We start from the raw sequence: 24608 nt of genomic DNA on the forward strand, positions 1-24608 counted from the left end.
TGGTGTCATAATCATACGGGCGGCCCTATAATCTTGTTTTACGTATTCAAAAGTTATAATAGTATTTATGATTAAAATTATAAATATAAAGTATATTAAAATAATAATCTAATAATCATACTTACCAAAAATTAGTGTAAAAGAAAGGAATCAGTACACACAGTTTTTAACATACTTTTTCATTTTTTTTTTTCATATACTCATCTAAAATATATTTATTAATGAAATATAAACTATATTCTAACAAGTACAAAAAAAATTAAATGAATTAGTACAGTAGATCAAAAGTTACAGATCATTGAAAAATTGCATTTTTTTTTCCATTTTTTTAGGGAATTCCAGCAAAAATGGGCGCTAAATGCTTTCCTACCACTTTGCGGACCAATAATTTTAAAAATAGGTTTCATTGAGGCTCCAAAAAAAATAGAGTTGTACAACTCTGTGATATCTATAGGTTTAACAAAATTCAAAACTTTTAACTAATTATTGTAAAATTTATAACCTTTTAAAAATGCTTCCAATTTTAACTGCAAAAACCACCATTTTTAGGCAAAAAATCGTTTATTTTTTACCACTTTAAATAACCATAGCTTTAGAACGGGTAATCGGATTTCAATCATTTAAATTGCAAAATGCTAATTACAGTAGAACCTCCATTTTACGTACGGTACGGGACCGAAAGGCGTACGTAAAACAAGGGATTCGTAAAATCAAGGTTAACCTTAAATTGACCCCAAATACGTAGAGATCGTAGCTAGCTAGCCGTACTTGCCTACTTCTGTACTGTGTACAGTATGCGTCACTAGCTTAGCTAGGCCTAGGCTATTCAGGCTAGGCTAGCAGGCCTAGCAAGATGTGAGGCCTAACTAGAAAAGTACAGTATATACAGGCTGTGCGATGTTTAAATAAAGTGTAAAATATAATTGTTTTCTATCAATAAAAACAGTCGCTGCTTTAGGGGGAATGCACGTGCGTAGCTTGTCCCACACACAGCAGAATTCCTCACACAGCCATGATTGTGGCTTTGTGTGCTTTGTTGTGTTGTTAAATTGCGCCCTCAATGTAAGAAAATGATGACGTCATCGGTTATTTTAAGCGTACGTAAAATCGAGGGAACGTAAAATCAGGGTACGTAAAACACAGGTTCTACTGTACATTAAGTTCTTTATGGTTAACTGAAAGAAAAAGTAAAAAAAGTAATCTGAATTTTTTCATTGGGATACCTACTAATAGCTATTACCACTTTATAATAATAAATGGGACTTATATAGTGCATTATGCAAAACCTCAATGCCCTTAACAAAAGATATAAAGAGAAAAAAAAAGAGTTAAAAGGTGAGTTTTCAGAGCAGTCTTAAAATAAGCGATTAAAGTAGGCTGATGGATAGAGATTGGTATTAAGGGCGACAAAGGCCCAAGAAAAGGAACGAAAACCGTAATGCTAAAGGATTGAATATGCGAGTAGAGACTCTGAACAAGATCGCAAAGATCTCTTAGGAATATACTGTACGGATGAATCAAACTCGAAACAAAAACAGGCGAGGAATTATGAAGAGATTTGAAGATAAATAGCAACATTTTAAAAGTTATTCTCTGTGTAACAGGAAGGCAACAAATGTTTCTAAACACAGGACAGGTGGATATGTTCCCTAACCGGGCAGAGAGTGACTAAACGGGCACAGCTGCATTTTGAACACGCTGCAGTTTTTAAATATCCTTAGGTGGCATTTTTTTTATCGGTTGGTTTTCACATGGAGTGGATCATATTTGTGGCCCCTGCATATCAGCTCCATGCAAGGGAACTGGAAGGGTTATCCTGAATATTAATGAAATGAATATAATGTAAAAACATTTTTGTGTTAAATATTGTTTATTAAAATTTGTATACAAACTTTTCTCCCATCCACAAAACAGTAACCTCAGTTTTCCTCTTTTAAAAAATTAGATTTGACCTATGTCAGCTATCCACAGAGTTTAGTCCAGTGGAGAATCTTGGTCAGGTTGTGTTTGGAGAACGTATTCACTCATCCCCATATAACTTTACTTTCAAGCAAAAGCAGGATTGTTTCAATGTCTGCACCAAAAATTATGACTTAAAGATTGAGGCAGATAAGAAGAAACTGAACTTTTTGAAAAAAGGCATAATGTTAAATTATCATCAGCATTGGTGAGTGAAGGTTTCCTTGTTTTAATGTTTACTGTTTCATCAGTGCAAAAACAAATTTAAATATTATATAAATAAAAAAAGATGCCAAAAGTGGAATACACTGTAAACAAATGTTGAAATAGTTTCTCTTGGTGTATTTCCATTTGCGTCCTGAAAAAAAAAAAATGTTAAATTCAAGCGACTTTTTAAAATGCAGTGGTTAACTTTTCCTAATGTTGTGCATCGGTAAATGGTGTGGAAGTTCAATTTTTAAAAGATTTTGTTTTAACATTAATACAGGATCATCGATAATATGCCAGTTACTTGGTGTTACGAAGTTGACAATGAGCAGAACTACTGTGCCCCTGGATTTCCTCTTGGTTGTTATGTTACGAAGGATAGCAATCGTATGGATGCTTGTGTCATTGACGTATGTTTACCTTACTATCAACTTCTTAAAATAAAACAAAATTTAATTGATTTAGTTTTCAGTTTAAAGATGTGTAAGTGTAGCTACAGTAGGTTACTGTAAGTTGTCTACAATTAAAGATCATTGACTTTTATTGAAAGTTTTTGTATAAAATCACCTTTTTTTAGGTAAATTATGGAACTGCAAACACTTTCTATGTGTTTAATCATGTGGATATTGTTATTGGATACCACACACTAGAAGAAGATGCACAACAGGCATCTAGACTTGTATCCGCTAAAGTCACTCCCAAAAGGTAAAAAAAGAGATTATAGGTACATTTTAACTATTTCCTTTTTACATGCAGTGAACTTTATATTTAAAGTAAAATAAACAATTATCAGGCCTCGAATTTTACCGCGGCCAGTGCCGTCGGTGCCCTCCCAGTTGGCCTCAATGCCCTCGAAAATGAATAGGACCCACGGCCACTACTGGGCTGCCCTTTTTTTTGCGTTGGCCGCGAGTGCCCTTCCCGGGCTTTACCACAATAAAAACCACTGAATATAGAAAATAATGTCAAGAAGATTTGTTTACATGACTCGGACGAGACGCAAAACTATCGCCTGTCTTCGTTGCAAGGGAATTTTCCTAAACGCATTTATTATTTACACAAACAGTAAACAAAACATCGAACATTGTGTAACCAAAATCATCCCGGCCGCCGTGCGTGGTAAATCATGGTATAGATAGTACATTAAAATACAGGGGTGTACACTTTTAATAATCAAGCTAAAAACGTTCCTCGATCAGAGGTTACTGAATGTATTAAAGTCGCACCACCCCACCTCAATAATCGAGCTAGCCGCCTTCGATGAAAAAAAATTACACGCACTCCTAGCTAGCCTAGCCTATCCTCCCCCGCCGCCGATCCGGTCGAACACACGCAATTCAATTCATTGGGAAAACAATTCTATTTGACGCACACGCACCCTCTGATAAGAAATTTCACACACGACGTCGTGTACGCGAAGGATCGGATCGTTGGAAAAACAATTCCTTTTGACGTACACGCACCCTCTGATAAGAAAATATCATGTACGTTCCTGCATGGTGTAGTCCATTATATGTGTAAAATTAGGGGTGTTTACTTTTATTTTAGCACCAAAGTTAAACCTGCACCTCAACCCGAAGATCGTTGGAAGTATGTCATATTTATATTTTATCGCACCCACCTCAATAATCCAGCAGACAGATCATCGAAAAATCTTGTTTAACAACGTCGTACACTAAATTACCAAACGCGTTTTTACCGAACTCGAGGAAATGGTATACAGTAGTCCACAATACACGTGTGCAGAAGGCTAAACAGAGAGAGTGAAAGGGGTCGGTGTCCGTCCGTGTTTTTAATTCTTATAAATATGGATTATACTAACAAAAAAGCTTCAGAAATCGAAACTCGGAAAATAACTATAATTTATATTCTACTACATAATGTCATTGGCTTGATTTTTACCGTGGTTAACACTCTGTGTATGAATCACGTTTTCTCCGTCGGCTGCTAGCTAAGTAAGACTGAGTAGCTTGCTGTTGTTAGGGTCTTTATAACTGTTCTGGGGTTGCTTGTTGGCTTCACATGCCTTTTTATCGCATTATTTAAAACTAAACGAAACATTCAACACAGGACGGTAAACTATAAACGCTGAACATCGTACCTATTTATTATTTATATGGATCGTAAATACACGTAATATTTATATGAAATACAAAAAGATAAGATGTATTGTAGACAGTCCTACTACTACTACGCAATCTGATGAATAGGGGGAAATCCCCAAAACATTTTGCGGGTAGAATTTTTTTTTTTTTTTTTTTTTTAAATTCCACCCTCAACCGAAAACAAAGCTATTTTTTAATTTTGGCCTAGTTATTAAAATATTTTTTAATTTTGGCCTTGGTGCCTCTTCGATTTAAAACAAATGGCCTTGGTGCCCTCCCATTTGGCCTTGGTGCCCCTAAAATCAATGAAAACCGGAGGCCAAATGGCCTTGCCACTAAAATCCCCAAATTCGAGGCCTGCAATTATACTGTACCAAGTTCATTTGCTTTTAGTAGTAGTACAGTAGTAGTAGTAGTAAGCTTGCGTTTATATTTATAATAACCATTGTTTCATGTTTAGTTTTAAACATCCCAAGCCTGGTGTCTGCCCTGACAAGACTGAAGTCAATGAACCAATGGCCATCAATATGAAACTAGAGGAAAATGGTGAAAAATTGTCTATTAGTTACAGTTATTCTGTAAACTTTGTGGTTAGTTTTTAATATTTTTCTTTGATTCATTATGGAATCATTTTATAAGATGAGTTTATAAATATAATATGCTTCAAATCTGTTACATTATGTGCCATGAGAGGGAGAGGTGCATCGCTGTACTTATATTGGTTCATCTATTATTAATGTGAACTGTCAAGTAACTTAGTTTTATGATGTAATGTAAAGCTTCATTATTTATTGGTGTCAAAATAAGTTGATGGTACAGACGAACCACTACCTACCAACATGTAGAAAACACTATTTTAATTAGAACTTTTTAAAATGAAACTGAATAAGTTGATATACTTTTAAGTTTAAATAAACAGTTCAGATCATAACCGATTTTAATTAAAGAAATATACATTTTTGCATTTCACACCAAAATGAAATGGAAAATAGATCATTTTCAATTTTCATCTATATTTAAAATGTGAATTTGATGTTTTGGTCATTTTAGCTGAAATTATTACTAAACTTTGTTTTAGAATGTTTTCCTTAATATTATGTTGGGAAAATTACCTTATACAGTATTGAAAAATACTCATTTGAATTTTATCACAGGAACAAAAGGAAATTCGTTGGGCATCTCGTTGGGATTATATCCTGGAGTCTATGCCACATAGCAATATCCAATGGTTCAGTATTATGAATTCACTAGTTATTGTACTGTTTCTATCTGGAATGGTAGCCATGATCATGCTTAGAACACTTCACAAGGATATTACACGCTACAATCAAATGGACACGGTAAGAATATTTTCTTCTTGTTTAATTTAACCAGGGATGAGATTTCTCCACGGATTTCCGTGTTTTTAAGTATTATTTTGAACCTCTAGATATTATTTCAATTCCAAAGAGTTTTTTTGAGGGTGGGGGTTTTGGCACAGACAAACGATCGTACTAATTATTTTCGCGATCTGGATTTTTAAAAAGGAATTTTTGTTTCTAGCAAACTATTGCGTTTGTTGGCGCTATTTACTGTACATTAACACGGCGATCGTTTTGTGTTTTGTAGATATTCAGTAACTGTCCTCTGTTAAAATATTTGTGTAATAAATTTCGGCCGCGGGGTGTTAATATCTTCACATTTGTTTATCTCTCAATCTTACCGCAAACATTCGTTAATAAAATCTACATTTATAGAGTTAAATGTTTCGTTTGTAATTTATTACAAAATCAATTACATTGAATCTGGGAGTGTGAAGTTTCAGGCTACTGCACTTTTGCACCACAATCTCTCAAGCTTACCCCATTTAAAATCATTCACCCTCTGCGCGGCGGTAATGGTGAGTGACCGTGAAGTCTTATGCCCAGTTTTAGGTGCGAAACTACAGTAGTGCCAGCGGCCCCCCTGGCCCCTCAGCCTATGTGTTGGTATTTTGATCTTTTTTTTATATTCCTCTATCATCCCTGTTTAACAGTTTAAATTCTTCGATTAGCTCTGTGAAACCATTGAAAGTTTAATTTTATCAACTATCATTGTTTAGGAAGAAGCACAGGAGGAGTTTGGCTGGAAACTAGTACATGGTGATGTTTTCCGTCCTCCGCGTCGAGGCATGCTGTTATCTGTTTTTGTGGGAAGTGGAACTCAGATATTTGTAATGACTTTCATCACTTTGAGTAAGTACTGCAATCAAGGGCTGACAAATAATGGTTGCCTATGTTTTGTACTATCGTTGCGATTTGAATGTTATGTAGTATGTCTAGTACTAGGTCTAGGCCTGTTAGTATTAGGCTAGGCCTAGCCTAGGTATTTTAGCCTTGCTAGGCCTTGGATTGTTTGGTCGTTTGTTGACATAATTAACACTAAAGTATATTATAAAATCCATATAAATATACATGTAATGGTGAATGATGAAAGGTTATATATCAACTCAGCGTTGCCTCGTTGATATATAACCTTTCATCATTCACCTTATACCATTATTTGTACCATTACACTTATAAACATTCATTATTTGTATAATATTACATAAATTACAGCAATAACACAATAGTTACGGCAATTTTGAAGATACAGTACAGATAAAAAATACTACACGTTTTCCTATGAACTGGCTTCGTAGACAGAACGTACAGTAGGCTATGTTGTTGGCTTCGTAGATTACATTCTTATGTCTTATTTTTGACTGGCAGGGATCAAGTTGTAAATTACTCAAAAATATATAATATTTTTAATTGTAATCACTTCCTTCTTGAGTGTTTACCTACAGTACTCGATGCACCACCGATGAACCTCAATGAACTAAGCCAACTTTTTTTTTTCTCTTTTGTGGCGCAAACACCACTTTTATTCACATTCATATTATCTCATATTACATAAAATCGTATTATTTAACTTGTAAATGTCTTTACAGTTCATAAGTAACATTTTTACATATATGAATTCTGTATTACTCCTTTTTTCATTAATTTTCTTATATTTGGTTATACACTTGACAGGATCATCATTATCATCTATCCCGTTTTAAAATAGTTCACACATTTTCATTTGTTTGTTTTCATTTTACAACCCGGATTATACAATATATTTATATACATGATAAAAAAAAACAATAATAGCTCAGTACCACCAATAACCCGTATCACTGTAATTCTTTTTCGGTTAATCGTATCAAATTAGAAATTATATTATCATAATCTTATTTCTCAAAGCTACCCATTTTTCTATACTTGTTTCTTTATTGTTATATGTTTCACATTCAATGTTATATAACATATTGCTTTTAAATGAATTCCATAAAGATTTACCCACTGGCTTATTTAGTGAAGATAACATTTTTATTCTATAAATAGTAAATGCTGCAAAAGTGTAAATATAATCTATTAGCTTATCTCCCGTTCCTAGTATTAATTGTTTAAATGATATATTATTGTGATTTAAACTTACAAAGATACTAAGCATTTTCCTCCAATATTTCTGAATAAATCTACAACTAAAAAACAAATGATTTTCATTTTCAATTTCTCCACATTTGTCACACGTTTGTGTTTCCTTAACTTTCCACTGATACAGCCGTTTGTTGGTAGGCAGTATTCTATGTAACATCTTATAATTGAATTGTGCTAGTTTCTTATCTTTCATTTTACATACTTTCCGTAACCAAAAAGTTTTCCAATCAATGTTGTTATCATTGAAGTACTCTTCCCATTTTAGTTGTGACATTGGAATAATGAAATATTCTTTCACAAACCATGAGTATATTAGTTTGGTAGTATTAATCTCATACTTGGTCCCAACTAATTCATCATTATCATCACAATTGAAAATATCTACCTCCTTAATAATACGTTTCCATTGAATTGGTATTGCCTTAATAATGCACAAATACTCATTTAACCAGTTTGTTTTACATTGTAGTTTCACCAGTATTTCGTTTGATGTTAAAAAAGTGTTCTTATTAACAATGTCTTTAATACTGATAATGCCACTGTCAATCCAATGCTTGTAGAAAAGCAATTTTTTTTTTTAGTTTAACGTAGTGGTTTCCCCACAGTTGCTCATTCATTATATCGTTATAAGTTTCAGGTTTTTTTTTAGAGATTCTGTTATAATTTATGTAGGCTTTTATCATATTTTTGTAAAACAGTGGAATTTTATCAGAATTAACATCAATAATGTTATAACATGACATATTAAGTAAAACATTAACATCACATATTTTTTTAATATAATACATTGGAATATTTTTCCATTTAGCACCATCATCATTCATAATTCTTTTTAACCAGCCACACATGAGTGCGTTAACATGAAGAGTAAAATCATTTTCATCAGCATTTTAATGCCTCCCATCTCAACATCACCAATTAGAGTTTTTCTTTTTATCTTTTCCCTTTTATTGTTCCAAATAAAATTATATATTAGATTTGTAACTTGTGTATATACATATTTTGGAACATCAGTGATATTTGCAGCATATGTTAATTTAGATAGTGCAAGACTTTTCAGGATTATTATTCTACCAAAAATTGAGAGATTTCTAGCATTCCATTGTTTTAAAGTCTTTTCTAGCTTCTAGTCTATAGGCCAACTTATAAAAATAATATAGCGTCCAGTCCATCCAGAAAAAAAGATAGTAAAAAAAATATAAATTCCAAGTAATAGTATCAGAACATTCAGTCGATCACTCCAAAAAGGCTGACAGAAGACCGTAATTAGTAAAGACCTTGATGAAACACAATACTCTGTTGTGGTTGACCGCAATCTCTCCCTTTTAAGGATGGCTGTTCATGCTCTGACAATAAGATCATGTACTTTGATTCTGTGTCACATGTCATAATACTCTCTCTAAACTGTTCCCACACGTCTTGCATGTTTTTTTTCCACTCCAAATTCTGGTCGGGCCTCTTTCTTTTAATAATGTCGTGATAATAATTGAATATAGGCCTATGTTATATCTTAACATGGAATATATATTGCATATAATTTTTAGGTTTACTAGCCTGGGCGTCTGTGTTTTATAATTTGCTTACCCAAGGTAGGATTAAATAATGTATAGTGTAGGCCGCTGAAACTAGGCTACTGTAGGCTCGACTCTGCGTGAGCTGAGACCGGCTACGAACAATAGGCTACGTTCAGAACAATGACCTACGATCTACCTACAGTATGCGTAGGCTACGAAAGGTTGCGTAATTTCTTTCTGTACTTTAGGCCTGTTGGTCTTCTGCCCAACCAAACAAAGGGTAGTCAATTAGATTTGTTATTGGAAAGACTCCACTGTATGCTACAAATGCACTGAAATCTGATAAGAATTGAATATTAGATAATTTGTTAATTGATAATATTTAAATAACTTTTTTTTTGTTATAGTTTTTGCATGTCTTGGCTTTTTGTCACCTGCTAATCGAGGAGCTCTTATGACCTGTGTTCTGGTTCTCTATGTGCTTTTGGGAACACCGGCTGGGTACATTTCGGCAAGAATTTACAAAAGTAAGTAATTCACACTGATGAAGGCTCCATATAGGTCGTGTTTCCACAGGAAAAAATTAACATAGAAAAATATGCTGATAATTAGGCCTAAAAAAAAAATTGTTTGTTTGCTGTCAAGTTTTTTTTTTTTTTTATGTTAATTTCTCTGTTAATTGTACGCGAATTTGAGAGTAACAAAACATACTGAATAAAACAACGAGCTCAAACATCTATTCATAATTTGTTTCACACTTTAATTCTGTTTTGGGCGCGTTAGGCCCCGTGTCTAAACTAGCCTACTACACAGTAGGTCGTTGTTAGCAGGCCTAATTAAATATTTTAGAAGTTAGTGTACCGTATATTTCGGTGTATAAGTCGCACCTGTGTATAAGACACACCCCCTAACTGAGAGTAAAATATCGGTATTTTGTATATCCTCGATGTATAAGACGGCCGCGCCCAGCCTCGACAAGAAGGGAAGTCCCCCATTCCGTCAGTTCTTTCTAACATGTTATTCATGAGTTTCGCACCCGCAACATCGAGTGCATGACCGCACGTGTGTGTGGGCTAGCCTCGCTCGATCCTTTTATCGAGAGGCGCACGTTTTCACGGACAATCGTATTCGATTAGTATATATGTATCCTAGAAGTGTGTACGCTAGGTCTATGCTATAATCAACTGGAGAATATACTAGTCGAATACTGTACACCATGTGGTTGCCAAGAAGTGCTCGCTCGCGCTGGGGGTACGACGGTCGTTCGTATAACTATAATACTATTCCAATCGTAAACGTTTACAATTGAAATTTTATCGGAGCGCCTAAAACAGCTCCATAATGAACAAATCTTTTCATCATATTTAGTATAAAATGACGCTAAAATGCCTTGAAAACTAGCAGGTTGCTGTTACGCTAGTACACTGTAGCTAGGCTAGGCCTACTCTTTAGTAATACTATAGGCCTACTAGGCCTTACCTTAAAAAGCCCAGGCCTAGCCAACGAGGTGGCGATATCTGTGTGTTGAGGCATTATGTTCGGTGTATAATAAGACGCACCCTTAATTTAGAGGTTAAATTTGCGTGTCAAAAGTGCGATTATACACCGAAATATACGCTACGTTATTATTTTATTGTTTCATCCTCGCACACTCGATTTTTACACTTTTTCGGCCAAAAAAAATCATAAAAAAACTTTTTTTTTTAAAGCGCCCTCAGCGTAAAAAAAAAACTTTTTCTTATCTCCGCCCCAAATTTTTGGCAAAATTAGGGGCGGCGGATGACAGCAAACAAACTATTTTTTTTTTAGGCCTTATTTCAAATCAAATAATAATGCGATAATTTTTAACCTATCTGAAGGACAAATTGTTGCATTGTGATTGGCCACATGTCTGATTCTTCCACCATTTATTTCTTTATTAAAATGGACTTTCGATTTTCAAGAAATTCACACATGTTATTTAAATGTATCAAATTAACACAAGCCCATACAAATAAAAACAAAATGTATAGTATTTTGAGAAAAAACGAAATTTTAAGATACCTTGGTAAATTAGCGAAAATTACTCACGCCATTGCAATATTCTATTTTAACGGCCGTCGGGAGACTCTATATTCACGACGTCACATATACACACGACGATATCAAGATCGTGTATGCCGCCCGATAGTCAGTGAATGATCGACGGCCTGTAAAGATATGCGAAGCGTTGACACTAATACTAATTTATTCAATATCTAATGTTGTTGAAATATAGGTCCCTAAAATGTACTTTGTTTGTTCTAAAACTCGAATGTAGAAGGCCTACCTCCCAAACCTTTACTAGGCCTAGGCCCCTAGCGCGGAGTCGATCCACCACCCACCCACATGCGAGGCTCTGTTTCATGCGCATCCAAGGACCAAAGCAATATCAACAACTTTCTGCTCATTGTCAGGCCAAAGTAAAATATGAATAAAATTCGTTTTCGAACTGCCTGATTCGTGACAAATTATCATCTCGTATTACTAATTTAATTCTGCTAAACTAAAGAAACTAACACATTTTAGCAGTATAAAAATTACGAACAATATACAAAATACACGAACGGAAAATATGGATACGCATCATTGCACACGGCGCTGTATCCCGGACAACGTTGCCAGAAAAAAACCGTTGATTTGAAGATTTTAAATCGTCTTTTACTCGATGAATAACCGTTTATACAGTAATAATTTTATCTCACAAAATTCTAAATACGTTTCTGCAAATGCACAAGCATTTTTTAGAAAATACTCCATAGATTTTAAGAGTTAGCCAAAAAACTGCAAATTGTCCATTGGAGGGATAGGAATATATTCGCAAAGTGACGTCACCCGCGAATTTGTTTGATTTTCAAATGGGGCTTTCCCCAAAAGGGCGAATTTATATTTTGTAACAATATACATTCTAGCAACACCTAATACTAATAGCCCCCAAAACATTCTAAAATTTTTAAAATCGAAAATCCATTTCAGGTCCATTTTAACACTTTGACTGCCAAAAGTTTTTCCAGTTAGAAATTGCCACTGCCAGCGTTTTTAGCTAATTTCAATATTTTTACTAAGCTGATTGAAACTATGTATGTGATCTGATTGATATGTAATTTAGACAGGTCTGTTGTGTAAAACTCGTTCACTTAATTAGGGTATACATACAATAATAAAATTACACCATTATTTTTTATTCAGATAATAAACAAACATGCAAATCCACAAAATCCTTCTAAAGGCCAATTTACACAGAAAACGCAAAAATAGAATCTATGTTATTTCTTATGACCATTTACACAGAACGCGGAGCGGACAAGCGGTTGAGCGGAAATCCGCTCAGGATCAAAACAGATTCGATTTTGTGAAAATACCGCGCGGTAATTATGGATTCTGGCCAACCAACGACATGATTGAAATGACGTCATCTATCAACAACTTTTTTTTTGCGTCCGTCGAGTGAAAGATGACAATAACTACGAGTGCCGTAGTAGGCCTAGCCTAGTTTGCAACTTCTTTTTATTCAGAAATACAAACACCTAATGTGACTAATGTTCGTATAAGGATAGTGAAAAGAAAATACACATTTTAGTACGTTATTAGGCAACAATTCCCTCTAAAACTTAGGCCTGTGTGTGCTAGGCCTACTGACAGTCAGTCACATCCAGGCTAGGCCAGCAGTGACTGTAACATGCATTAGCCTCGAGGCCTACACGCACCTACTTTCCACCACTCCGTTCGCGAACTCCGCGCGCTGTGTAAATGGGAAAAGCCACGCGGTTTTTCGCTTACAATTACCGCTTACCGTTACCGCTCGTCTGTGTAAATTGGCCTTAATGCTTCGGCCTAGCTATTACAACAAAAAATATTTAGAAGTATTTTTTCAATGCTATTTTACAATATTATTTATTAATAAAATTATTTAATTTTTCTTTATTTTAGCTTTTGGTGGTGAGAAATGGAAGTCAAATGTCCTTTTAACATCTTTTCTTGTACCAAGTATGGTTTTTGCTGTATTCTTTGTCATGAATCTGGTACTGTGGATCTATGGTAGTTCAGCTGCAATTCCATTCACCACTTTAGTAGCATTGCTAGCGCTATGGTTCTGTGTTTCTACACCACTAACATTTTTTGGGGCATATTTTGGTTATAAAAACAGAGTGAGTAGAACGTAGATTTATATATTTTAGTTCGTATCACCCACCGTTAAACTCGGAAACCTAAATGTATAGTTCAGCCTTTCTGAGAATAGGAAGCTGTTATCATTTTTTATTGAAATTCTTTTGTATTGAATATATATTATTTTTTTTATTAGTAAGTTCAAAATATTGTATCATTGATGCTCTTTCCGTACTTAAATTTTCATTCGTATGTTGAATTCAAACTATTTAAATAACGGATAATAAATAACTCCGTATCTAGTGCAAGCCAATGAGCATTATGACCAATTTCAACATTTATGTTAAAATGTGTAATTGTATCCTATCCATTCTTTCAGCCAATTGAGGTACCAGTACGAACAAATCAGATCCCACGGCAAATTCCAGAGCAGTCTTTCTACACTCGCCCATTGCCTGGCATTGTTATGGGAGGAATTTTGCCATTTGGATGTATTTTCATTCAACTATTTTTTATTCTTAATAGTATATGGTATGTGAATACAAAATATATTAGCCATTTAAATCTGAATATACTTTATCCAACAATAGGGAGGTTTCGCAACCTTACGAATACGATAACGAAAATGGATATGTCACACATTTGTGAAACTTTTGAGCTGATCCTCATTTCATATTCGTAAAGCGTATTCGTGTTGACGAATATCACCAGTCATATTCGTAACTACAAAACGAGTATAGTTTTTTATCTATTTTGCATTTGAATCGGGAATAATTCATGATTATAATATAATTATAGATTTATTGAAAGTAATTTACTAAAGTAATTTACTAAAATAATTTACTAAAATGCCAGGTCAATTTTGATAAATAGCAGTTTTGAAAGTCCTCACTCGCTTTGATGTTACGCTAGGCCTAGCCAGCCAAGCAACACATGCCTACCACTTCGCTCAATTTTACCGCAGTCATATTTTGGATATTTAGCCATGCGAAACAGATTTTTACTGGCTTCTGAAAAACGAATACGTGTGCGTGATGTATCCGTTTTCGTTATCATATTCGTAAGATTGCAAAACCTGCCTATTATCAAGTTTGGATAAACCTGATAAAGTAAATATTATTAATTTATTGGAAATAGCTGCCAGTTAGGTTTAATAGTTTGTTACAACCAGCAACAGTTAATTTACATTTTTTAATATTACTGTATGTATATAAATACTACCTGCACAAAACATCTTTTCTACCATAATAATTTTACATTCTCAAAGTAAAATAAAGCTTTTATTGTCTTTAATACTCTAGATAAGAAGAAACCCATTGTAATTTGTGATTAAACCTTCAAAACCCTTTGCCCTTTACAAATACTAAAGTTCCACTACAATCTCGCATCTGGCTTGGCTCATTGCGATCAAAATTTCAAGCCAGTGATTCACACATTTGACTGGTTACTTTAAAATCCTATTAGTGAAACAGAAGGTTAGTGCACCACCTCCTGGATTGCTCATCAATTCAGGTTGATCCTGGTAGCTTGCCATAATTCTGCCTACGTGAGATTTCACCCCAGATATCAATCCATGTTGGGTCACACTAAAAAAATCAAGCCAGGTGTGAGGCTGTAGTGCGGCCATAGTATTTGTGAATACAGAATACACTGGATTCTTCCAGTTTCCTGCCAGGAAATTTCACATCAAATTAGATAAAGGGTTAATTTTGTTTTGTTGAATGTGTATCCAAGAAAGTTAGATCTATTTTGATTTATTTTAAATTGCATTTGTGTATGAACCAATTATAAAATTGTGTTGTCCTCCTTTCAACAGGTCCCATCAGTTCTACTATATGTTTGGCTTTTTGTTTGTGGTTGCCCTTATTCTTGTCATCACTTGCTCAGAAGCAACAATACTATTGTGTTATTTTCATCTTTGTGCAGAGGTAATGTTATAATGTAACAATAGAGAGCTTTCAGTTTGTGACAACCTAGAACATACATATTGATATGTCGTTATCAAATCTGCAAATCCTGAAAAATTTTAAAATTATAATGGGAAATATAGGACATCAGATTATGTTAGCACTTCATTCCACCTCATTTGATTCTTTATATTGACTGATCTGATTAGACCTAATATAGGTAGATTTGAAATTCTTAACAACTTTAATATTTAAAATATAACAAAAAACATTCTTTCATTTTATGGTTATACACTTTGAAAGAACAACCATGCAGATGACCAAACATATGTTTCAGATCTCAATTCATTTAAAATGAAAAATGTTTTGAATATAAATTCTTAATAACAAACTAAAAAATAAAAACTTTCTTTTTTTCATCAAGATTAAATTAAATCCAAATCACTGCATATATTATACTTTCAACTACTTTACATTTAACTTGTGAGCATTTTTGCAATAGCGTCAACACTATTGCATTTTATATTAATTTGCAGGAAATATAAAATAATTAATTAAATACGTTTTTATTTCAGGATTATCATTGGTGGTGGCGATCTTTCTTGACTAGTGGATTTACAGCCTTTTATTTTGGAATATATTGCGTACATTATTTTGTGTCAAAGCTTCAAATTGTAGGTGGTGCCAGCACTCTTCTGTACTTTGGATATACATTTATTATGGTCCTTCTTTTCTTTTTGTTTTGTGGTAAGTAATTTTTGTGTTTTTAACATGCAAAGATTATCTATGAATAGCACAATCATGGATGGATGTCATTTAAAGTATATATATATATATATATATATCCAATCTGCAGACAGTACTGTTTCGATATTATTAGATCGCGTCAGTGCAGCTCAGGTTATATTTAATGTATTGTCCTCCAAAAACATGAAAAATTAAGATTAATTAAATCAGATAATTTATTTTATTTTATTTATTCGACTTCTCACTAACTCAGTTAGTGAAGGATCTGGACCAACAAGTGGTAAACACCTCTAAAACGATCCAGTCCCAATTTGCACAGTGGCTGTGTGTGACAGTGGCTGTGTTTGTGTGGACTAGTACACCGGGGTAACCCCCTACTCGTCTCGAAAGATGTACTAGGTTCTTTAAAGTGCGCATGAGCTATGTGTAAACTGGACCTACGGTTTATAGTCCTTATCCGAGAAGACTCGTTCTACCACCAGAACCATGGAGCGAGTGAGCCTCGAACCCTTGCCGATGTTATGGCTACGTAATTACGATTCCACTGTCTTAACCGCTCGGCCACTCACTAATACTAATCAAATAATGTTTTCATTTATAAATTGACAAAATAAATGGTTCAACCACAAACCCACTGGCTGGCAGCCAATTTGGCCATTTTTTTAATTTAAATTACATTTTTTAAAGTAAATACATTATTTTTCGATCCAATTTGTGGTCAAAGTAACTAATATGTTACATTAAAATGGCTTATTTAACAAAAATGTTATTCTTTTTAGGGGGACAATACATCTTTCAGATAACTTTAACTGTTTTTTAAAACTTTTAATACAAAACAATGATTCTTGGTAGAAGTATTGGGTTAGTTGACAAAAATTTCCGAAAGCATAATATTGTGAGTTGCCAAAATGATTTGATTTGTGGGCTATCAAATGATAGCAACATCTCTGTTTGGTTTTTTTTTTATTATTGTTTCTTATTTTATGAAAGCATAAATTTGTCTTTTGTAAATATTGTATTGTACTGTTATCAGCATTGGGAAATTATAGCAAAGGAACTTTTTTTTTTCATAGGAACTGTGGGTTTCTTTTCTTGCCTCTGGTTTGTAATGAAGATTTACAGTGTTGTTAAGGTGGATTGATTGAAAGGATCTGCAAGGTGTATTACTACCTTTGAAAAAAGAACAACAATCAACAACAGGCAAAGTAGCAGTATATAATAAAAAAAAATGTTTTTCTAATACAAATTCATTTTGTTGTTTTGTGATCAGTTTGCCCATTCAATAGGCTTTTTTATACTTAATTTTCTTTTGCTTCTTACATTGTTTGTAATGACTTTGTGATGTTTGTAAAATATGAAGGTAGAAAGTTGTACAATTAGGACTTGCTTAAAACATTTACATCGTTATTTATTTATGACATTACAGTATTGATTGAAGATTTACATGTTTACTTTTGAGTGTTTATTAACAATACTTAATGGCCAAATTATAAAATTGACTACTGAATGTCTTGTGTATAGAACCTTCAATAGCTGACAAATTTAATTCAATAAAAAATTTATTTTCGGGTTTCTTTTTCCCCCAATACCTACACAGTAGGTAGTAACAGTATTGACATTTTTGTTGGCTTCAAATATTGGAATCTCTTCTCAAACCCAAATTCACATTGTAATAGAATAAAAAATTACACAAATTCATTTTAAAAATTAATTTTTGGTAGTGTTAACATACATTTTGTCTCTTCAATTTTGGGTTTCAAAATAGCAATATGTCAATTACGTGTTTATTATCCCTGTATAGATCACCTATTAAAGATATAAAAAAACATATTTGTTGAATATGCCATTTTAATGTCGGGTAATAGTTACTCACTTTGACCAAAAACTGAATCGGAAAAAAAATGTACCTTAATTAAAAAATGTAATTTAAAGCAAAAAAATGCTTAAATTGTCTGTCGGACAATGGTTTTTGGTTAAAATTAACTGTTTCTTTTATCTTTTTTTTAAATAACTTTATTATAACTGCAAAATGACTTATTTAATATCTGATTTTATTAATCTTCATTTTTCTTGTTTTTGGGGGACAATACATCTTTAGGTACTGTATTACAGAATCGGTTACTTTTTTGCAGAAATGTATCTTATGAAGGAGTTAAGCAATTTTAAATTGTTATATACATTCTCATTCTCACAAATTTCCTCATCTTATCGTTTCAAATTAATTAATACATTTTTAGTATATCACCGGGCGGTTTAGAATCTATTCTATGCCTGTGGTGTTTATATATATATATAAATCCAAAGGCAAATTACTGAAAATAATGACAATACTGTGGGTATCAGTGGCTGGATCTCAATGGAGATACAATATGAAATAAGCAAAAACCTAAATCAAAACGATAAAGTAAAACAGCCAGAAAAAGTAGCAGAGCTTTTTATATATATATTGCTCTTCTAACTTTAGTTAATAATTATAGGAGATATAAAAAAACACACAAGATTACCTTTCAATCTCACAGGGCTGGCAGAATTTCTTCTAGTTAAATTGTTTGAAAGCCACACTACAATGTATGATACCACAAAATAAAGAAAGGTATACAAATCATGTTCTACTTTTGGTCAGATTACACAGTTAGTTATCTATCACCTTGTATTCCAAATTCTACAATAATGTTGCCCAAAAAAGAGGCTTTTTTAGATTATCTTTTTTATAATATATTTTAATGCTTTCATTTGGTGTTTTAGATTATTTTGGTTTAGATAGATTGAAAGGAAGATGTGACATTATGAATACATTTTAAATGGTATTTGGGACACCTATTTACATCGCTTTTGTTGTATGAATTTTCATAGTTTTTTTTATTAAAATGTACTTGATATTAAATATTTAAATTAATTAATATTATGCCTGATGGTGTTGGTTTCTTCTTTAAATCCAGATCAGTGTCTACATTTATTTGACTAATAAAATATGTTATTTACAAGAATACAGACTAGACAATCAATTTGAAGATGGTTTCTTTATTAAAATAAATCACTTGAGTGATACTGTATGACATCAATAGAACATTTTCCCCAGATTACAATATTTATTTGATGCAACCTTACCTACCATATTTAGAAAAGTTTAAGAGTTGAAATAAATGAAAGGTCTAATATATTAACTTGCTGGTCCTGGTGGTATGTCATGCATTTCCACAAATTTAGATATTTAACACTTTTCAGTTTATACTGTAGTATGGTTTTGCCACACCAAATCTGTAACTGGAAATGTCTTAAATACATGTACGGTTTCTGGATAACCAGTTCTGTAATCAAGTAGTTCCTCAAGACATTGTAACGTCACCGGATCAAAACTGTAATAAAATTTATTGGCAAATAAATGAGGTTGACGAGTAAGATACGGCATGTACCCAACTCCAAACACACAAAGGGCGCGCACATATTTCCCTTTGCATTTTGGGTGTCTTGGTATATCGGCCCATTTCATAAATCGTACATTTTCATGCCAAGTACTTTTAGGATAGCCACCAGGAGTACCATTAGCTCGTTGTAGTGTAACCCAATAGTGTTCGTCTGGGCTGTAGGTATCATTCGACCATTTCAATAGATCAGTTGCTAATTGATTGTTGATAACAAAATTGACAAAACGGTGTGTAGCTGCGTAATATGCGTTTCCAAAATATATTGTAAGTCCGTGTGGAGGATTTGTTTTCTTTTTTGATGTCCTGACTAACTTTCCCTTTATTGTAGTACGGTGCTTGTATTGTGTTCTGGGTTTTATATATGATGGAGGTAATATTCCATTAATGTCGTTATGGCCATTATACATTTTAAGTTGACGAACGATTTCGAGGTTAGTTTTCAAAGGAAAATCTTGAGCGCACAAATTCATAACGTAATGCCATGGTTCAGGTCTTCGCAAGAGATCACTCATACAGTTGATATCAGCTAACAACCTTGTATATCCAGCATATTGTACGCTTTCAAGTTTTGAGGCAACAAAAACGTTATCAAAGCAACCAGCTAATTTATTCACGGCACTATGAAATGTCTGCGGTGACTTTGCGTCTAGATGAATGCAGTAGACGTTCTGTGAATGGAAAATAGCTCGCAGTAAACGTTCTAATTGCGCAGAATCCTTGTGAGTTGTAATAATGTAGGCTATTGGAAAATTTGCTTCTTCCTCTGATAATGGCATATTAGGATACATGCTTTTCGTCTTATACTCGTTGCATTCTGTTACCCAATTCAAAACGTCCGCGTCATCAGGTACTGGAAGGTTATTTTTAGAGTCCCTGTAATAGTTTAACATTTCAAATACTTCTTGTATATATAAATGTTGTCCGTTAATAATCTTTGTGCAGTTAACATCCCAATATTTATGAAACGCTGAATTTGAAATGTGATTTAAACTGTCGCTTTTAAATTTTGCATGAGTAATGTCTGGCCAGTTATCTGGATCTCTTTCAACAGCTGATGTGATATGCTCGGTTGTATTAACTTTCAAATATTTTTTTTGTAATTTGAAATCATGCGTTTGGAGGTTTTTGAAATAATTTATAAAATATAACTTACGGTGTCGTTTAACACTATTTTCATAATTCGCTGATATTTGAAATGTTATTACTTGCACGACAATGAATGTTAAACTTAGAATAACTGTACAGCAGCACATTCGGGTTCGTAATGTCATGTTGTTGATCGGTTCTTGTCTGCTGAATGCACTTGCTGTCCAGTGTAACACTATTTTTCTATATTTTGCAATCACACTGTATACTATTGCATTAAATTTCAATTGCAACGAAGTTATCCTGAAAATGAAATAATAATATAATAATAATAATAATAACAATCAAAACATATTGTTGTATTCGAATCGAGTTACTCGATGAGGTATGTTTTAACTATGGAAGTGGTTAACAACAGTTTTAAACGATACGTGTGACTGGGAGAAGGCAAATGGGGACACGACACCCCTACTACATCATCCAACGCTACTCCTGGGCAGAAATTAAAGCCAACAGACGAAATGGCGATTCAAATGGCCAAGCAGCTAAGGCAGAGTCGCCGTTTACCGTATATAACAATATCGCCATGGGTCCGAGGCTGACTCGCTCCTAGTTCTGGTCTTCTCAGATAAGGACTATAAACCGTAAGTAGTCCAGTCATGGATTAAGTGGTCCAGTGTACTATACACAGTTTACCCGTGTGTACTTTAAATAACTCAGTTCATCATTCGAGACGAGTATGGGAGTTACCCCGGTATCTGGTTCACAAAATATCCCCTGTTTCAGGGGGATTACCACCTACCGTATCTGATAGGACAGTGATTAATTTACTATTGGTAATCGTTTGCAACATGTGCTTAAAGATAATAAAATAAATAAATCGTCAAATGAATTGTTTTTTGACAAGAACGTCAAAACTAGAAAGTCAATTAGAATTAATCTTTTTTTTTTAACTAAGTAAATGCTGAAAGTTTAGTATCCGAGTCTGACACAGAAACTGTGCAAGAAGCCAACAGGAGTAAAGGCACATTATTTTATATTTTATTCTAGGACGATATCGATCATCACCCTTAACTATGGGATTCCCATTTTTTATTTTGTCATGCATTTTATCTTGGATGAAAATAATATTTACACAAGTCCAATCGAATAACGTATTGATTAGAAGAGCACGCATTTCGTGACATAGGCCTACAACGATTTATAATTGGATTTTTAACAACATTATTTTCATTAAAGACAGCATAGTAAAATGATTACCCATTTTCTTACGACCATAGTTTTAAGTATTTGAGAATATTAATAAAATGTGGGATTAGTTATCTCTGAAAGCTTCAGAAAACTACGTTGTGGTGAACGTTAATGTTTTCCCATCTTCAAATTCTTCCCATACCCTAAAACTATTTAACATCATTTCCTGCGTTCAAAATCGATATTTCAATAATCAGGGGTTGGAATATTCAGGGAGATGTAAAACTGAAACTCCTCCCATATGGGATGGAGTTGATAGAAACGCAAGAAGTGCTGATTCAGTTGCAGCGGCTACAAAAAGGAGTTGTAGAATATATGCCTATTTTAGAGAAAAATCCGCGCCCACAACAGAGGCACAGGTGGATATTATGGCCCTTTTAGGTAGTTCAATTGAAATAAATAATGATAAGGACAAAACAGCTAAAGCCTCAGATAACCAAAGCAAAAACATGAATAAAAAGGGGTAGGCAAAAACCGGTGGGTACAGATTCTGTTTGGGGATGACATGACAAAAGGTGTAAATAAAAGAGCTACGACAGACTATACGATTACGTGTGCATGTGTTGATTTACAAAAAGCCCTTCTGAAGCGAAAGGGCCGGAAACTATACGTAAATCTACCCTCCGATTATTCTAGGCTATTTTCAGGAATTTAATAAAAATGAATTGAAATGAATACAGCACTGTAGTATCCATGGCCTATCAACAAAGGTAATCTAGCCTATAAACTCTTAGGTACAATAACTCAGCATTGGTGGTTGACGTCCTTTCAAATGATATCTCCATAACTTACCTTTTTAAGAATTTACGTGACAAAAGATACTATAGGCCTAATACCTTATAGGCTAAATAGGTTTATTTCAATTTCAAAATTCAACAGATTCCTAAAAGAAGTAAATTAATAAATGAACTTCAATGGTCGATTGCACTTAGTTCTGTTAAATCATAGAGATGGTTAAGTCATGGTTAAATACACCTACTTACTTTCAATTCTTATGCTAATATAATTTCCACAACGTGAACAATAAAAAGCAAATACTTAACAATGACAAAGAGTTGCATCATAGAGATATTATAGTGAACTTCACTATAATATCTCTATGGTTGAATAGATCAATGCTTCAGTAATTTTGTTTCATTAAAGGGAAATTAAAGAGGTCATAGGCCGTACTAATATATTAGTATAAATCAATCCAGCATTTTATGTCAAACACATTGAAAACAATTTAAAAAAATGAAGCACATAGATCACAAATCACACCTCGGTCATACCTTGGGAAATTAGCTGAAATATTGAGAGTACCCATAGCACGCCAACCGCTGGTTGTACGTGAGTCTAAATGTAATTGTGCAGAACAGAGTTTACATATCTCCAGAAATACTAGGTAGATACGTTTATTTTCATTTTAGTCTCATACATTCATAAAGATAAGAATATTTAGCCTATTTCAGAAAAATCACACCTCTGTGCACATGTAAAATGTATATGAAAATCAACTGAATGAAACCATGATGAAACATAGCATAAATTATCGTTAAAGTTAACGATAAAGTGTTTGGTTTTTTTCAACAACAAAAATATTCAGAATAGCTGTTTCTTTTTCATGAAATGCCATATTTGATCCTTTTTTCCGATCCTTATTTTGTTGGATTTAGATAACTCAAAGATCAAATTTTCTATTCTACTTTCTAAATGAGTACATTCATTAATGTTATATTTTACTAATTGTTTACTGTAATTATATTATGGAATGAGTTTAGAATCTAGTTGGGCTTTAGCCTATTTTCAATCCTAATTATTGTTCATTGGTTTACTTTATCGTTTTGATTTAGCTTTTCGCTCTTTTTTTGTATCTCCTTTGAGATCCAGCCACTGATACCCACAGCATTATCATTTTGTTCAGTAATTTGCCTTTGGATTTATATATATATATATAAATCCAAAGGCAAATTACTGAACAAAATGACAATGCTGTGGGTATCAGTGGCTGGATCTCAAAGGAGATACAAAAATAAAAAGCGAAAAGCTAAATCAAAACGATAAAGTAAACAGCCAGAAAAGTTAGCAGAGCTTTCGGGCAACACTAGCCCTTCATCAGTGCAAGTGAAGGAATTTGGATAACGTCAGAGTATAAAGCTGGCAAGTGCTGCCTGGGTGGACAGGAATAAAAGAAATATAACAAAGGGAGCCAGGGTGGAGTCTGAATAAGAGTGGAAAACAAAGAAGGTAGCTTGGTAGAGATATAAACAATTTTGGAATGAGACTAAACAAGGCCAACAGCCATTAAGTCGCGTGCTACAATGCATAGTGATACCGGACCGACAGACAAACAGACCGACAGACAGACCGACAGACAGACGGACCGACCGACATAGTGAACTATACTGACCGAAATTACTGAACATGTTTAAAAATGTTGAAATGTTTAAAAACATTTATATTTTTTTAATTTACACGTGCGTAGCCTGTCACTTTTGACGTGCTCGTATAACATAATTTCGAGTTGAAAAGTAAGTCAAGAAAACAGAAATCGGGCAAAAAGAGTGCGCAATAACATTTAACGCGCAGTGCGCGCGCAAAAATCTGCGCACTCATGGCAATTTTGTAAACGCTTAAAATTACCTGAAACGTACTCTTATTTCATCGAAAATAAATTTTGAAAATTTTAGGCGCGCGTACGCATGCGTTACATGCGCTACGCACGTAATTGTATTGCCATATGATGATTTATGCCCTGAAATTTATGAGTACCAAATTTTATTTAATTGTGATTCATGGTTGTTAAGATATGATTACA

At 33.6% G+C, this 24608-nt stretch overlaps 2 protein-coding genes across 4 annotated transcripts in view; one reads left to right on the forward strand and one right to left on the reverse strand.

Moving 5' to 3' along the window:
* Window positions 1–18547, forward strand: part of LOC140050227 (transmembrane 9 superfamily member 2-like) — a 31503-nt gene extending 12956 nt beyond the window's left edge. Inside the window, exons 3-14 of the mRNA XM_072095331.1 lie at window positions 1946–2167; window positions 2447–2576; window positions 2744–2871; window positions 4732–4861; window positions 5426–5611; window positions 6352–6484; window positions 9678–9797; window positions 13219–13436; window positions 13775–13926; window positions 15212–15323; window positions 15878–16049; window positions 17123–18547. Of these exons, the coding sequence (XP_071951432.1) occupies window positions 1946–2167; window positions 2447–2576; window positions 2744–2871; window positions 4732–4861; window positions 5426–5611; window positions 6352–6484; window positions 9678–9797; window positions 13219–13436; window positions 13775–13926; window positions 15212–15323; window positions 15878–16049; window positions 17123–17190 (1771 nt within the window). The 3' untranslated portion in view covers window positions 17191–18547. The remainder of the gene's footprint in view (window positions 1–1945; window positions 2168–2446; window positions 2577–2743; window positions 2872–4731; window positions 4862–5425; window positions 5612–6351; window positions 6485–9677; window positions 9798–13218; window positions 13437–13774; window positions 13927–15211; window positions 15324–15877; window positions 16050–17122) is intronic.
* A 505-nt stretch (window positions 18548–19052) lies between these two features.
* LOC140050228 (N-acetyllactosaminide beta-1,6-N-acetylglucosaminyl-transferase-like) lies at window positions 19053–22738 on the reverse strand. Of its 3 annotated transcripts, none has more exons than XM_072095332.1 (2): window positions 22604–22738; window positions 19053–20863 (listed from the first exon to the last, which is right to left on the reverse strand). In XM_072095332.1, exon 2 carries the CDS (start codon window positions 20743–20745, stop codon window positions 19276–19278), a length of 1470 nt encoding a protein of 489 aa, XP_071951433.1. In that variant the 5' UTR covers window positions 20746–20863; window positions 22604–22738; the 3' UTR covers window positions 19053–19275. The 3 variants fall into 3 exon arrangements, with proteins under 3 accessions (XP_071951433.1, XP_071951434.1, XP_071951435.1); XM_072095333.1 differs by having other exon boundaries at window positions 22648–22730; XM_072095334.1 differs by lacking the exon at window positions 22604–22738 and having other exon boundaries at window positions 19053–20445; window positions 20663–20708.
* Window positions 22739–24608: the final 1870 nt, after the last annotated feature.

This window comes from Antedon mediterranea, chromosome 5 (assembly GCF_964355755.1).
Source record: "Antedon mediterranea chromosome 5, ecAntMedi1.1, whole genome shotgun sequence".
Taxonomy (NCBI): Eukaryota; Metazoa; Echinodermata; class Crinoidea; order Comatulida; family Antedonidae; genus Antedon; species Antedon mediterranea.